At 41.2% G+C, this 13,967-nt stretch overlaps 1 protein-coding gene across 1 annotated transcript in view; it reads right to left on the bottom strand.

Annotated features, from left to right (window-relative positions):
• The window catches only part of NAV2 (neuron navigator 2), a 388,814-nt gene that overhangs the window by 88,167 nt on the left and 286,680 nt on the right, over positions 1-13,967 (bottom strand). Inside the window, exon 11 of the mRNA XM_083863374.1 lies at positions 2,758-2,880. Within this exon, the coding sequence (XP_083719500.1) occupies positions 2,758-2,880 (123 nt within the window). The remainder of the gene's footprint in view (positions 1-2,757; positions 2,881-13,967) is intronic.

Raw genomic sequence — 13,967 nt, 5'->3', positions numbered from 1 at the left:
ACAGAAAGTGTTGCACACACAGAAAATACTGGATGGGGGAAGGAACCAATGACAGGAATGTATCACTGGCTCTCGAGAAAGCTGTTACTTGAAAAACAATATACTTTATCTTAGACAAATGCTGAATTTTAAACAGACACTTTTGCTACTGTGGCAATGCCACAGCAGCAGAAGAGGATGACACTTGATTCCTCTCCAGCTGCATCCCAAGGTGGGAGCACCCTCACCCACAGGAGCAGCAGGGAGTGCTGCTTGGGTTTCAGGCTGCACATTTCAGTAAGAGATATGAGCTCCTGGAAAAATCCAGGCATATTTTACAACTGGCAAGCATATGTTGACCTGTAATTCAAACTGAGCTGGGATTCTCTGAGAGGTTTTAGTTATTTTGTTTAGATTTGACATCCTGCTCTTTACTAATATCACGAGGATGCCAAAGAAATCTTGGTAGATTTAGATTTAATTTGCTTAGAAAACAAGGCTAGATTATCCATCACTAGTAATACATGCATCACTAAGAAGAAAGTATCAATAATATCAAGCTCAGTCAAGTGCATTATGTCCTGGGAATGATTTCTAGATGGCAAAAAGAGAAAAAACTTGTAGTTAAAAAATTGGTTTGAATGTGATTGAGGTCACTTACTGCATCAACAGTAACACTGATCAGTCTCTGGACAGTAACACTGATCAGGCTTTGGAAGGGAAAGAAGCAGCTATGTGTTGACCTCATTAAAAGCAACAGTATTTAACCCATTTATATCAACATTAACAGATCATTTCACTGGGTTCCTTTGTGACTGCACTCCCACAAATTATGGAATTCCAGTCCCCTAATTCTTGACATTTGGCCTTGACTGTTCATATTGAATGACTGGAATTGGCGGAGAATCAATGGACACAAGGAGAGAATTCAGTCCTTTCTACTTCAAACACTCCTAAAACAGGAGTTTTGTCAGGTTTTTATCTTCTTTTCTTTGTGTTAGAGCTGGGATGAATGCACAGGAGTCACAGTTTCATGTTCAGACTCAGTGTTTATCAATTCTTATCTATAGCAAAACCTCACAAGTTGTGAGCTCTAACTAACAAGGTAGAAAATGGAGGTGTCTCTAACTCTTTCCAAGGTCTTCTAAGTGCTAATTACCCAATAACAAGATGATACCTGTATTATTTATATTTCTAACCCAATAACTGACCACCTAAGGCCCACAGTGTGGACCTTTTTGCCCAAAAAACCACCCAAAACCAAGATGAAGAAGGACCCAGACAATGTCCTAAATCCCCCATTGTGCTTTATATATATTACTATATTCCAAACCCTTAAACTCTGAGTTTTCCACCCTGTGAGATCACACAATACTATTCAAACTACACACCCATAATCCCAGTGCTGTCACTTAATTTTGGGAGCCTGTTCCACAGCCTCAGATCAAATGTTGTGCTTGCTTGAGGGTCAGTGCCTGCTAGCACAGAAAGTCTGAAATCATCAGTTTCCAGAATCCCAACAGAGTTTAACACTTCCTTGTGTTGCCTCCCATCCACAAAAGCATGGGGGAGATTCCAGCAAAGCACTCTAGGAGACATAAAACCATCACTTCTCCCAACACCTCCATGACTACAGAACCTAAAACAGTCCAGAGAAATTCATATCCATGCACTGAGTGCCTGGATTGCTGTGGTGGCCCTTGAGCCATCCACAGATGGTATTCCTCTCCCATGGAGAGTTTACAGCCTTTAGACTGCTGTGGTTGGGGTTGCTCCACTGGGGAAGTCTCCGTAAGAGACTGCCTTCGCCATTGGGGTGACCAAAGTGTTGCACCCCCATGGAGCTTTGCAGCACTGTGTTAATTTGTTATCCTATATTGGTTGTTTTTATCCTAGTTGATTGGTCCCTTTCTCCATCCTAATCCCTATTGGCCAAGTTGTGTAACCCCACCCCCTGACTTCCTTATATAACCCCTGCTCTTCTGAGCCTCCTGGTTCTTCTTCCCCTGGACCTGGAGGAACAAAGAAGGTTTCCTGAACACCAGAAGACCCCATCCTGCCTCTTTATCTCCCACGTTGCCCGAAGTGGCAGTTGTGGCTTTGCTGCTTAGGCAGCCCTCCCAAAAGAGCTGATCACTGGAGGCAGCGGTGTGCCTGTGCCTAACAAGGTGCCTTTCTCACCACCTCCACCGGTCTAGAACAGATTCCCAAGGGTGTTGTCCTGGGTTGCAGTGTAGGATGTACACAAAGTATTTATTCTATCACCATTTTCATGAACTGTTAAACAAGTGGGGCAGTGCTCTACTGTTCCCAAGCCCCTGCCTTTGGGGTGTCTTCTGCTAATGGCCAATTAACGCCTTGCCCATGAGTCACAGGTAACTCCTTCCAGGAGTTATCTCTGTTTAATGGGCCATCAAGGACCCACTTCACAACTCATCATCCCATTGCAAGATGCTCTGCCCAGGGGGAGGAGCCAAGCATTCTCACCTGGATATAAGCTGGTATGTGGGACAGTGCAAGCAGCCCTTACCTACTGGATTCCCAGAGGACCAGAGCTACCAGACCTTTCTATAGGATCACTGCTTCAGGAAGACCACCTCACCTGGACTGCTTCCACCATCCTGCTCAGGTTGTATTCTGACTCTGTCAGTGGTCCTTTGTGTTATTGCATTTATTTTATTTTTACCTTTTTACCTTTCTTTTTATTAAATTGTATCTCTGACTTGGAGCCTCTCACTTGTTTTGCTTTCAAAGCACAACAGGTGTTTAGGTCCCTACCTGTCGGCGTCGCCGAGCCCCAGGGCAGTGCTGCGCTGCAGCGTCTCCCGCACCGTGGCCATGCCGTCGGGCAGCCGGTTCAGCCGCCGCGTGTACAGCCCCAGCCCGCCGTCTGTCAGGTACCTGCCAACAAAATGCCACGTTCAGTAAGACATTCATATTATATCACAGCACCCTGTGTTGCAGTTTCCCCATTTTTGAGGATGTTACATGAAATTAGAAGCAAGGAAAAGTTTGTTCTTGGTTAGACTGGATCCTCCGCCTCTCATAATTCTCCATTATGCCTTGCACGGTCCCTCATCACCAAGACTCAAATTTCAATGTAAATGTGATAAAGGATACCTAAAGAAAACTTAACTTTCATTAAGGATACCTACATCACCCTGATCTTTTCAGCCTTCTGATGTTTATATTTTTGTACTGGAGTTTTCTCACGGACTGTAACATAAACAAAGTGGATTGTTTTCGCATTCCTCTCTGTGACGGACTTCTAGGTTGACCAGTGGGGTCAGAGAAGTGTCAACCTCATTGCCCAATTGCTAATCAAACTCCAAAAACTATATAAACTCAAATCCCAAATAAATGTCCTTCTTTTTGCTCTCACAACCTGATAGCATGAGTGTAGTTCTTTCATATCCGTCTAGTGACATACCTACATGGAAGTAATTTAATATTTGTGAATGCTGTAATTAATGATTCCTTTTTCCCCAAAAAAATATGGTTTATACCATCCTGAATTTTTCTGCATAGGCTAAAAAACAATCAAAATTTCAAATCTTTTACAAGTTAAATGCAAAAAATCACGTTGACTTAATCCCTAGATGTTGTCAGCAAATAATAAACATAAAGTATTTCACAACTTGTAGAAATCATCATGTATGAAAAGTTTTTTGCAACCTTTTTTTGGTTCCTACATTCTACTCTGGCTGCAACTGTGACCTAGAGACACTCGCATTTAAAAATTATTATTTACTATTACTGTTCTTAGGCATTAAGAACTGCCAGGTGTACATATGACACTTCATAAATCTCTAAGATATCACATTGCTTACTTTCTGGCTTAGACAAATGAAAAAATTAATCTTAAATAGAACAGAGATGACATGTGGCGGGCAATGGCATGGAGTGAGCCCTGTGTTACAACCATCAGTTCATCAGTTGATACAGGTCTATGTGAGCAGCATTAAGAGCTGAGTGAACACCCCATGAAGATTTTCACACACCTGAGGCTGAAATAATTCAACAACCCTAGCACACTGCTGGACAAGCACCATACTCCACAGAGATAGGAACTTACAGGACTGTACCTCCTCAGTCCTGTAGCCACTCTTAGCAAATCCACAGCAGACCACAGAACAATATCCAGACACTCAGGACACTTTCCTCTGGCTTAAGAAAGCACACAGCTTTCTCCCTGACAGTGAGCCACCCTCACCCAGAGCAGGAAAGGAGAGATGCTCTGATGCTCCAAGCTGCAGGCAGCAGTGTCTCTGCTGGAGAGATCTCACTGTGCACATGTGCTTTACCCAACCCAAATTTGATTCCTACATTTATAAAAAACAGGATGGTGAGCACTTGGGAAGCCTTGCCCGATCTGCTGATTAGCACTGCAGTACAGTGTATAAATCTGTACAGGGCCATCCCAGCAGCAACCCAGGAGTCTCTGTGGAGTCTAACAAAGAGGTTGCCAAGCCTGTCAAGTCAGACACAGGACTATTCCCCATTCACCAAATCTGTGGGGATTTTCCCAGCTCACAAACAAAGACTGTAAAAAGCACGAGGAGCAGTTGTGCTGTACCATGTAGAATTCACCATAAGTTTGCATTCTAACTTGTGTTTGGCAGTTTATAAATATTTTATAGTGGAAGAATACCCTTTTTCCTTAAGCTACTAAAATAAAGGGGAAGAAGGGAAAAGTGGAGCTTCAGATCATAGTGTTATACAAACATGCAAAGGGTATTTTGCAAAAACATCTAGTGTACATACACTAATTGGTTTACTGCACCTACTTGTCTGCACATGAAACAAGTTTCTGTGTGAATACTCTTTGCATGTGTGCTGAAAAATGCAGCTTCTGGCTTTGCTGTCAGATTCCTGGTGTTTGGTCCTTTGATAAAAAAGATCTGTTACAGCTGAAATAGACTGTTTTTCATACCTATCCCTCAGAGGATGTGGAAATAAATACAGTACACTCAAGAGTCAGCCATGCTGAAATCGATGCCTTTTCACCAGCATCAGCGTATTTAATCTTCTACACAGAAGCTCAGCAAGCTAAAAGATTAGAATAACACTGCAGTAGCTCAAATTGAAAATTGGTTTCAAGCACTGATAAATCTTACATGAGCCAATGGAAGCTGGATGGCTTTGGCACCTCTGACAACTAGATCATGACACTTCTCTAAACACGTCCATGTGAAAAAGCACAGCCATAAATGATGACTTTTACCTCCCATACCAATAAGGCAAGTTTCTTACATGCCAGAACAACAGGATAGACTTCTGTATTTTGACACAGGTTTGTGTCATCACAGTTTGGAAGCTTTTTATCTTATTTTTATTTCACACAATATCCTCTACCCAGGAATGTTTAATTTGGAAAAGATGCCAAAACCAATGATGCCTGAAGTCCTGCATGTAACAGCAAGGTGAAGGAAGAAGGAAAGGCACTAGCTTTCAAAGTCTGCAGAGAAAAACACATTTAAAATAAATACACTTTAAGATAAATTTAAAAAAAACCCTCTTTACTATCCATTGGATAGTACAGAAGAGATTCAAAGCTACTGGTGCCACAAACCTCCAGCTGTTGCTTTCTTTTCCTTCCTCTCCATCCCTTCAAACTTCAATTGCCTTGGCTTTAAGAAACTATCTTGTGCTTATGAATACATTATTATTGCTGCAGATTTCTGCTTTATGGGAAAGGAGAATATAACAAAGGCACATTTTTCTAAAGAAAATCTTCCAATGTTTTACTCAGGGGGAAATAAGACCAAGGAAACATTGTCCTGTATATAACTGTAACAGTACTCACAGAATTATTGGAATTTATTGTCCTATCCCATCCACACAATGTGGAAGCCAAGAATATTGGCCTCTCCTCTACAATAACACATGGCAGTCCAAACAACTGTACTAGGCCTAAGTGTAACTTATCTGACTTTTCATATTAAAAAATCAAGACAAATTTACACTAAAACCCTTGCTAGCTTCACGACTGCTAAGAGTTCTGCAAGCACATTCAGTGCAAAACAAACAGGACTTAGAAGCAGTCTTTTACCTGCCCCAAAATAAGAAAAAGTTTAAATATATGACCTGGGGAAAAGCACAGTATCCAGACTGACTTTTATAGAGATAGGTAAATTGTACAAAAAAATTTAATTTCACAGATGCTTTATAAATGGTACCAACAGCCAGAGGGGAATGACTATCTTTAATGAAGCTGAATATAATAATATTTAATGAATGGACAGTGAAACAGTGATGAGGCTGGTTAAAAGGAGTTCCTGATCTTTCCAGGAATTAATGTACAAATATTCATTGCTATAGCTTTGCTCTGCATCAGCAAGGAAAAAAAAACACCAAAACAAATTTATGTCGATATGAAAAGACTCAGGTTAAACAAGAGCAGTATTATGCATTTCTAGCACACAATTAGGACGCCCACTTTCTAGGTGACACTTTTTTCCTATTAGAAAGTGGCTCCCTGCCCTGCATTGCAGGCATAAAGTAATTTGCTTTGGACAACCTGGACCTTTAAGCTTCTCTTTTCTTTGGCCAAATACACCCTTTCTGTGCCTCTGAAATTTTGAGTGCCATAACAAACCCTTCCAAGTGTAATATTTTAAGGGTATTTCTGATGCTGAAGTGATTTATTCCCCTTTCCTGAAAGGCAGGCACACTGAGGAAACAGGAATGGGTCATGCCAGGGATCAGCAAAACCCAGTGGTCTGAATCACTTGACTTCTGTCTGCACTCCCTACTTACTGACAGATACAGCCAGCCAACAGCACGCTTACTTTTATGGTCTGACAACTCTACCACTTCATATATATTCATTTCACTCCTTCATGCATGAATATGAGTTTTTTCCAAGCTTCAAAATAGGTAGCCAAGGGAAAAGCATTCTTTACTTAAGGATTAGGAAGGGAAGGAGCAGCAGGTAAATCAGCAACACAGAATGGAGCGGGCAAGCCTACCCTGACCTGCTCAGGATCCTGTAGCTCCATGATCCCAATCCCACAAGCAGGAGAACAGCAATATGCCTCAAATGGGGCCTGACTCTGGCAGCTCAGGTGCTCCTGCCCTCCTCTTGGTGTTTTGTATTCCAGGCTGGTGTGGAAACAGCTGCCCAGGTGTCTCCTGGGCAGAGGTTTGCCCAGCAACCCAAGAGCTTGAAACATTAAGAAACAAAAATCTTGAGGGAATTATTTTGCATATCAACATCTACTCCGACACGAGAAAACATTCTTTTATTGATGTAGCAGTAACACTGTTATCCTTAATGCTTTCCTTTAAATCTCTATTTTCACCAGGCTTCATCTGTCTCGTCATTACAGTCAGTTAAACGAGATCAAGAGGCTTAACGAGCTTTGAGTATCAAAGAACAAACAACTCCAACTTTGCCAGTCTCTAAAAACCCCCAGCAGAGAATTTCCCAGTGCTGCTTCTGAAATGTGCTGAATGGGATCAAAACCATCCTGTTATTGCAACTACAAATACGTCCTAAATCTGACTTAAAAAAGAAATGCTACCCCAACAGCTGGATGATGACAACTGCAAATTTCCCAGTTTAGTATCAGTTTGATCTGCATTTTTCATTGTAACACTGGCACTAGACCATATGGGCTTCTCCCATGTTTATATCCCCTAAAGTCTTTCCAATCACTATTCTTGCCTGACTTGAATCAATACTTGAGAGATGCTTGATCTCTTCAGCCAGAGGGTTGGACACAGACCCTGTCTACAAGCCTGTGGTTGTAAACTCCATTATTGATCCCTGTGAATTTCAACAAGAATATACCAGAACAGTATTAGGTCCTGAGCTTGCAGATAGGAATTCCTAATAAAATGCCCAAATCCCTATTATTAGACCAAATATTACAGTTCAGGTTCATAGAAGGGCAAACCCATTGTTCAGTTAATAAAATTTAAGTTATATTTCAGGTAGTCTATAATTTATAAATTAATAGACTTTTACTAATAATCAGTAACTATTTATGATTAACAAACTAATGAATGAACTATGAATTGTTTTGCAGGTGCTTAACCCAAACATGGAGAAAGACTTGAACAAATTACTTGCAGACGCAAAAATCCTAATCACTGCTGGAAAGGAGGAGATACCTGTTCCACTAACAGGTAAGACTGGAAAATGAGATTATATAAAACTTAGTAAGTATATATTAGTTTCATAGTTTATTTAAAGAAACCTGTCATGTGTAGATGACTAATAGCATGAAAGGTGCCTGCTTATCCACACTGTTAAAATCAGTCTAGAAGCAAAACAACTTCATCCCAGTAACTACTTAATGCTCAGACCTTTCTCCATGGGAATAAAAAAAAAAAAAAAAAAAAAAAAAAAAAAAAAAAAAAAAAGGAGAAATCTGCAGAAATAAGTGGCTTCTGTGAAATCAATACTCTTCTGCCTGGAGATATATGAAAGCTGCCTGGCACATAAGTCCTTCAGCAGCCATGAAATAACAATTTTTGGGCACTGCTGTCCGAGGCTACTTTTTTCCCGCATGTCTTCTCAGCCTCAAGCAGTCTTGCAGGCAAGGAACTCCAAGGACAAGGCAGCCTGTAAGGGAGTTGGGTGGCTGCTGCTCCTGCACATCTCCACATCCAGAACAGCTTCTGACAGAGCTTTGGAAGAAAACAGTTTCCTGTGGAATGAGCAGTCTTAGATAAACGTATTCAAAGAGGAGCTGTCAATACTTAATATTAGATTGAAAGAGTCTCTCATATGGCTGCAGACATTCCTGTTCTAGAGGAGAGTCTCCAGTGTATGATCCTCTTTCCAACACTCACTCCATCTGTCAGCCAAGGGCACCTGAAACACAAATTCACCTTCACCTCAAGGAAGACGCCTGCTCCACCATTGCTTTTAAAACTCTTTTTAAAATCTAGTTCAGCCCAGACAGACTGGGCTGGAGTCAGACTGGAAAACACTGAAGAGGTCAGTCCTTTCAGGTGTGGAAATGTCACTCTGGTCCCTAGGAAAACACGGGTGGAAACTCATTACTGAAGAGAGGACAACATTCACACCCACCAAGCACCACCACCACAGCTGAGTCCAGCTGAAGGCCACCACAGTCAGACAGCTGTTCAATGGGGCTTTGCACATGCCAGTTTTGATTTCAATGCCTAAATTCTTTCTCCAAGTCCATTCCAATGAAAATCTATAACTAAGCTATAGAAGAAGTGATCCATTTTTCATCACCCTCTCCAGTTCTGTTCAGGAGAGGAATGACCTGTGACCAAACAGGACTAAGGAGGAGGTGCAGCTTCTCCAGAGGTTCTCAGCAGCAGAGCAAGAGTAACTCCATAGCTCATTTGGATTATTCCCTCGTGCTCACTCTTTTCCTGCAGACGATCCATGCTGATACAGTGTGAATGACTGCATCCCCCTCTGCTGGCTAGCCTCGGACAGGGAACCTATTTTGTCCTTTGGAAGTTGCCCCTTCACCCAAATTAGTGCCCCTTGGCACTGATGGGGCAGTTCAAACACTGCTGAGCTGTTTATTACAGAAAGAAGCCCAAAATGGGATAAATACAATTAAATGGTATTTTGGTAATTGTTAACAGTCGCTCAGTGTGTAGAAGGAAGTAAAATTAAAAAGCACCACAACTATTGCATTCATTTTATTGATTAACACTACATATAACCTAGCGTGGGTATTTGACCATCATACTGAAAAAAACCCCTGATGTATAAGGTTATAACTCATAGGCTGACGTTGTCTTCCTATGCTGAATCACACTGCAAAAAAAAGTTCTATGAGAGCATGTGATCTGAAATATCACTTGAGATAAATGATAAGCACTGTCTTATTGATGAAGCTGACACAAGAACTACTCCTGAAGTGAGTAGAATATTTAAGAATACTTAAAGCAATATACAAAATTAATAATATTGAATATGCTTGTGCAATATCCTACTCATGTCTGCTGCAAAGAACTGCAAGTACAGTTCTTGGAATAAGAATAGTATTTTTATTTAAATACTGCCATAATTTTTTCTTTTCATTTTTACAGCACCAAGTCATCTCTGACTTCAAATCCAAACTCAGTTGCAACCTTGTTTGCTATAAAGTCAGAAGTTAGTGTTTCCTTATCCCTTTTCATGAAAGTCAAACTTTTGAGTTTGCTTGCCTGACCCCTTCATTATTTGTGTTAATTATGCATTTACCATATATAGATACTATTCTGCAATGTTGAAAAGATCACAGTGTAGAAATAGTCAGCCCTAGCAAGATGAAAGGCAGTTCAAATAAACACTCTGCTCAAACACAGAAGAAAAATAAAATAAACCTCCTAATGAGTCTGTCATGTTGAAGTGCTAGAGCCATAAAAGGAATGCAGTTTCACCCATCCACTGTATTTAGCTGAAACCTTATCACTAAAAACATATCATTTAAAGAGCAGTGTCCAGTAAATGACTAATACACTGCAAAAGTGCACAGAAAAAATACAGTGGTAATAACTGTGGAAAGAAATAGGTCAGAAAAGCCTAAAGACAGAACATTGAGTCAATGCACAGGGCACCCATGTTCTCACTCAGCCCAGGATTAGCTCAGGCACTCCTGATTTCCAGCCAGCCACGAGTTACCTGGAGCAGCGACCACTCCTGCTGCAGACAGCTTAGAAGGAAAGGGTTTCTCTTACTTACTGTTACCAATAACAAACTCTCAATAGCAGCAGACTGCAGAGTCCTCCTCCTCCCTCAGCCCTAGGGGAGGTCTGTTATACACCTGTGACCCTGACATCTGAAGAAAATGCATCACTGCCTGACTGGTAAATAGCACAAAACCAAGAAACAGCTGCAAGGATCCTACAACCACCAACTACACTTCAGCTGATTCAGTGAAATCAGTCCTCAATTTCAGCTCTTTTTTGCCTCCCAAATGATGCAACTCCTAAATATAAGCCTACTTCAGAATTCCTATTTCCATTATGGTTTTGGTCCATGAAGGGCACAGTGCTTCTGCATGAGTTTGAGACCTGAGCAGAAGCAAAGGGGGCAAAGTCTGATTCCTCAATACTAAGTGGCTTGTTCTCCCTTTTAGCATCCTTCATGCACGTTCCAAATTCAACTGCTTGCAGTGCTTGTAAAACAATCCCCAGGGAGCACAAAGCTTTGAATAAACAAGAAGCAATCATAACCCCATGAGAACTGTGCATGCAAACATATTAAGAGGTTGTGGAAACAGAGATGTGGAACAGGAATATATCACCATCAAATCATCAAATAGGGGGAGATTAATAAAATGGTAAAATGTGTCCCCCAACCAAGAAGCACTGCACCCACAGAAGGTGGCTGCAAGGAGAATTTTAGCACAGTGGCCTGACTATTGTTGGAACACAGCTGGAACAGCCATGGTTCTGCAAAAAATTATTTTGACAAAGGTGTGTTTGCAGACCCAAAGCCATTTTCTAAGAAAACTTGTGACCAGCACTAATCAGTATATCCATTGCTGTCAGTTCTGCATAGAAAGCTGCACACTTAAGGTAATGAAAACAGGGACAGAGGATTAATTAAATGAAAAGAAAATAATTATAATAGGGTTTTTTTTTGACCAACAGCCCTGTTGCTGCATTCCAATAAGAGATAAAAAGGAAATTAACTCTACATCTCATTAGAGAAAACTGGGGCTAAGGAGACAAAAAAAAAAAAGGTAGGAATGTGTATGTTAGTAGTCAGAGGGAGACTGAAGTGGACAAAAACCTTATGAACAAATGCAAAGAATCCGTGAGAATTAATATCTCCACCTGGGACAATCTTTGGGGTGGAGAGGTGAGACAGTTCTGGGCTCTGAGATGTGCCAGCTTCCAGTGAGGCTCTGAGCCTCCAGCTCAGTCAGCCCCCAAAAGGAGTGGGTGGAGGGCTCACTCTCCACCTCACACAAGTCCTGCTCCTGTTGCTTCATCACTGGGTTTGTTTTAGACCCTGCAAAAAGGCAACTTCTTACCTTTGATCCACCCCCAGGAGGTCTGCTTACTTTAAGAGCTGCTGTCAGTCCCTTTGGCAAAGATGCTCTTCCTTACCCCTAAGAAAGCAAGCCTGGTGTCTGCCAGAGCTCTGCTTGAGCAGACTCATTAATGGAGGCCAAATGAAACTTCCCATGACCCAGTACATTTCAGAGAAAGCACCAGGATCACAGGGCTAAACTAGTTTTTCTTGGCTATTGGATTTATTTTGGCTGTAACAAATATTTTGGCTTCCTTCCCTATCGGTTTGCCAATGAAAACACGGATCCAAGGTTTTCAGGCTCCAGGATTGTAGCCATTCTGAAAAATGACAAAGTGAAACACATACCAGCTAATAAAGAGCTATTCATGCTCTAAATACCCTCTTGTGCTGCTCTGCACATCGTGTAGCTTGGCCTCTGGAAATGTTGAGCCCGTTTGCCCTAACACTGATCTTGGTGATTTGTTCTGCAGCAACTCATACAGATGCTTTCTTTACAAGGCAACCTCTCTGATTTCTAAGCAATTTATTATTCCTCTCCCACAAAAACACATTGCCATCCTAGTTTTTCCTACTGTGTGAATTAAACAGACATTGGGAAATGTAACTTACAGAACAGGCTATCAAACAATCTGTTCACACTGGAGGTGGCAGCCCCGTGTCATTAGGGGTCACCAAAGGTAACAACCTTATTTTTTAATCCTTCTCCATCAATATTGGAATGCTGTTATTGCAATTTAATACTGCAATATTCCCTGCACAGACTGCAGCCCCAGGCTTGTGGAGCTGCTTGCAGCAATGCTCCCTCCCAAATGCCCACAAGTGCAGCAAGGAGAGGACCCCCAACTGGCCCTCTCCAAACTCTGTCCAAAACCTGGAAATGGAGCTGCATCTTTCCAACAATGGATTGACCTACAAAACCAACTCTGTCTTTGGAACCTGGTCAATAACTCCAACAATGCTGCAGAAATTGAAAAGCTCAGTCACACTACACTTAGCAAAACTGACTTCTGTAGCTAAAGGCAAAAGATGTGGAAAAGGAAAAATATATTTGCACATGCTTCTTTTCCTAAGAACCTTGAGATCTCATTTATCAGTATGTGGCTACAACATAAGTAAAAAGTGCAAAGTATCTTTAAAAACCAGTGAGGAAAAGAGTCAGACACTCAGTTAAAGATGCTCCCAGTGCTCAAGGCCAGGAGTATATGACTCTTCTGCTGTCTTAATCATTGTTGGTCTATAATTCACTGCTTTGGTGACAGAGTTACCAACTGGCAAAACCATTTTCTTACCCAGAATCTAAGCACCATTCTTGTACTTTTGGACTATGGAGACTCCCAGTCTTCACCATGCAGGATGACCAGACACAGAAAAGGAAATTATACACAGAGATGAGCAAGGGTACAGATTTCTCTGGCTGTGTCACTCATAAATTTGACAGCTTTTCTATTCTTTCCTTTTCTTCAACCTGAAATCTGAATTTTACGCACTAAGTCAAGGTCTGCAAAGAATGGGGCTCCTCAGTGAGCAGCAGAAGGCTGAGCTGACACAGTTCTGCCAGGGGTAATTCTCAACTAACACTCAAGGTGTTTTATGGAAACCACGGTGCTTCTCAGTATTTACTTTCCTCACTTCCAGACCAAAACTCCAGCCACAAATTTAAACAGAATTCATAGTCCATAGGAAAAGCAGTAGCTGTTACTACAATAAACATTAGAAAATCCAGGTGTAAGTAGATTTATATGAGAAAAACACAAGGTGCTTTAGTGATTTGATGCATTATTAATGCAGCAACAGCTACTGGTGTTTTATCTGAAACAGAATTTTACACTGAATTTTTGCATCAGCTGCTTTACTATATGCTTCCCTAATGAAGCATTAAAAAGAAGGTGTCTGACTTTTCAGAAAGTGTGAAAATATCCAAATATTCATAATGGACAGAATTAATGGAGGCTTCCAGATGGTGTAACTGAACTAGTCAAGTTAATGACAAAGCAGCAGCTTGATTCCAGTAAGAGGCATTGTT

The sequence above is a fragment of the Zosterops lateralis genome (assembly GCF_965231275.1).
Source record: "Zosterops lateralis genome assembly, chromosome: 6".
Taxonomy (NCBI): Eukaryota; Metazoa; Chordata; class Aves; order Passeriformes; family Zosteropidae; genus Zosterops; species Zosterops lateralis.
Note: the sequence above shows the minus strand (reverse complement) of the source record. Positions and strands in the feature narration are given on the sequence as shown.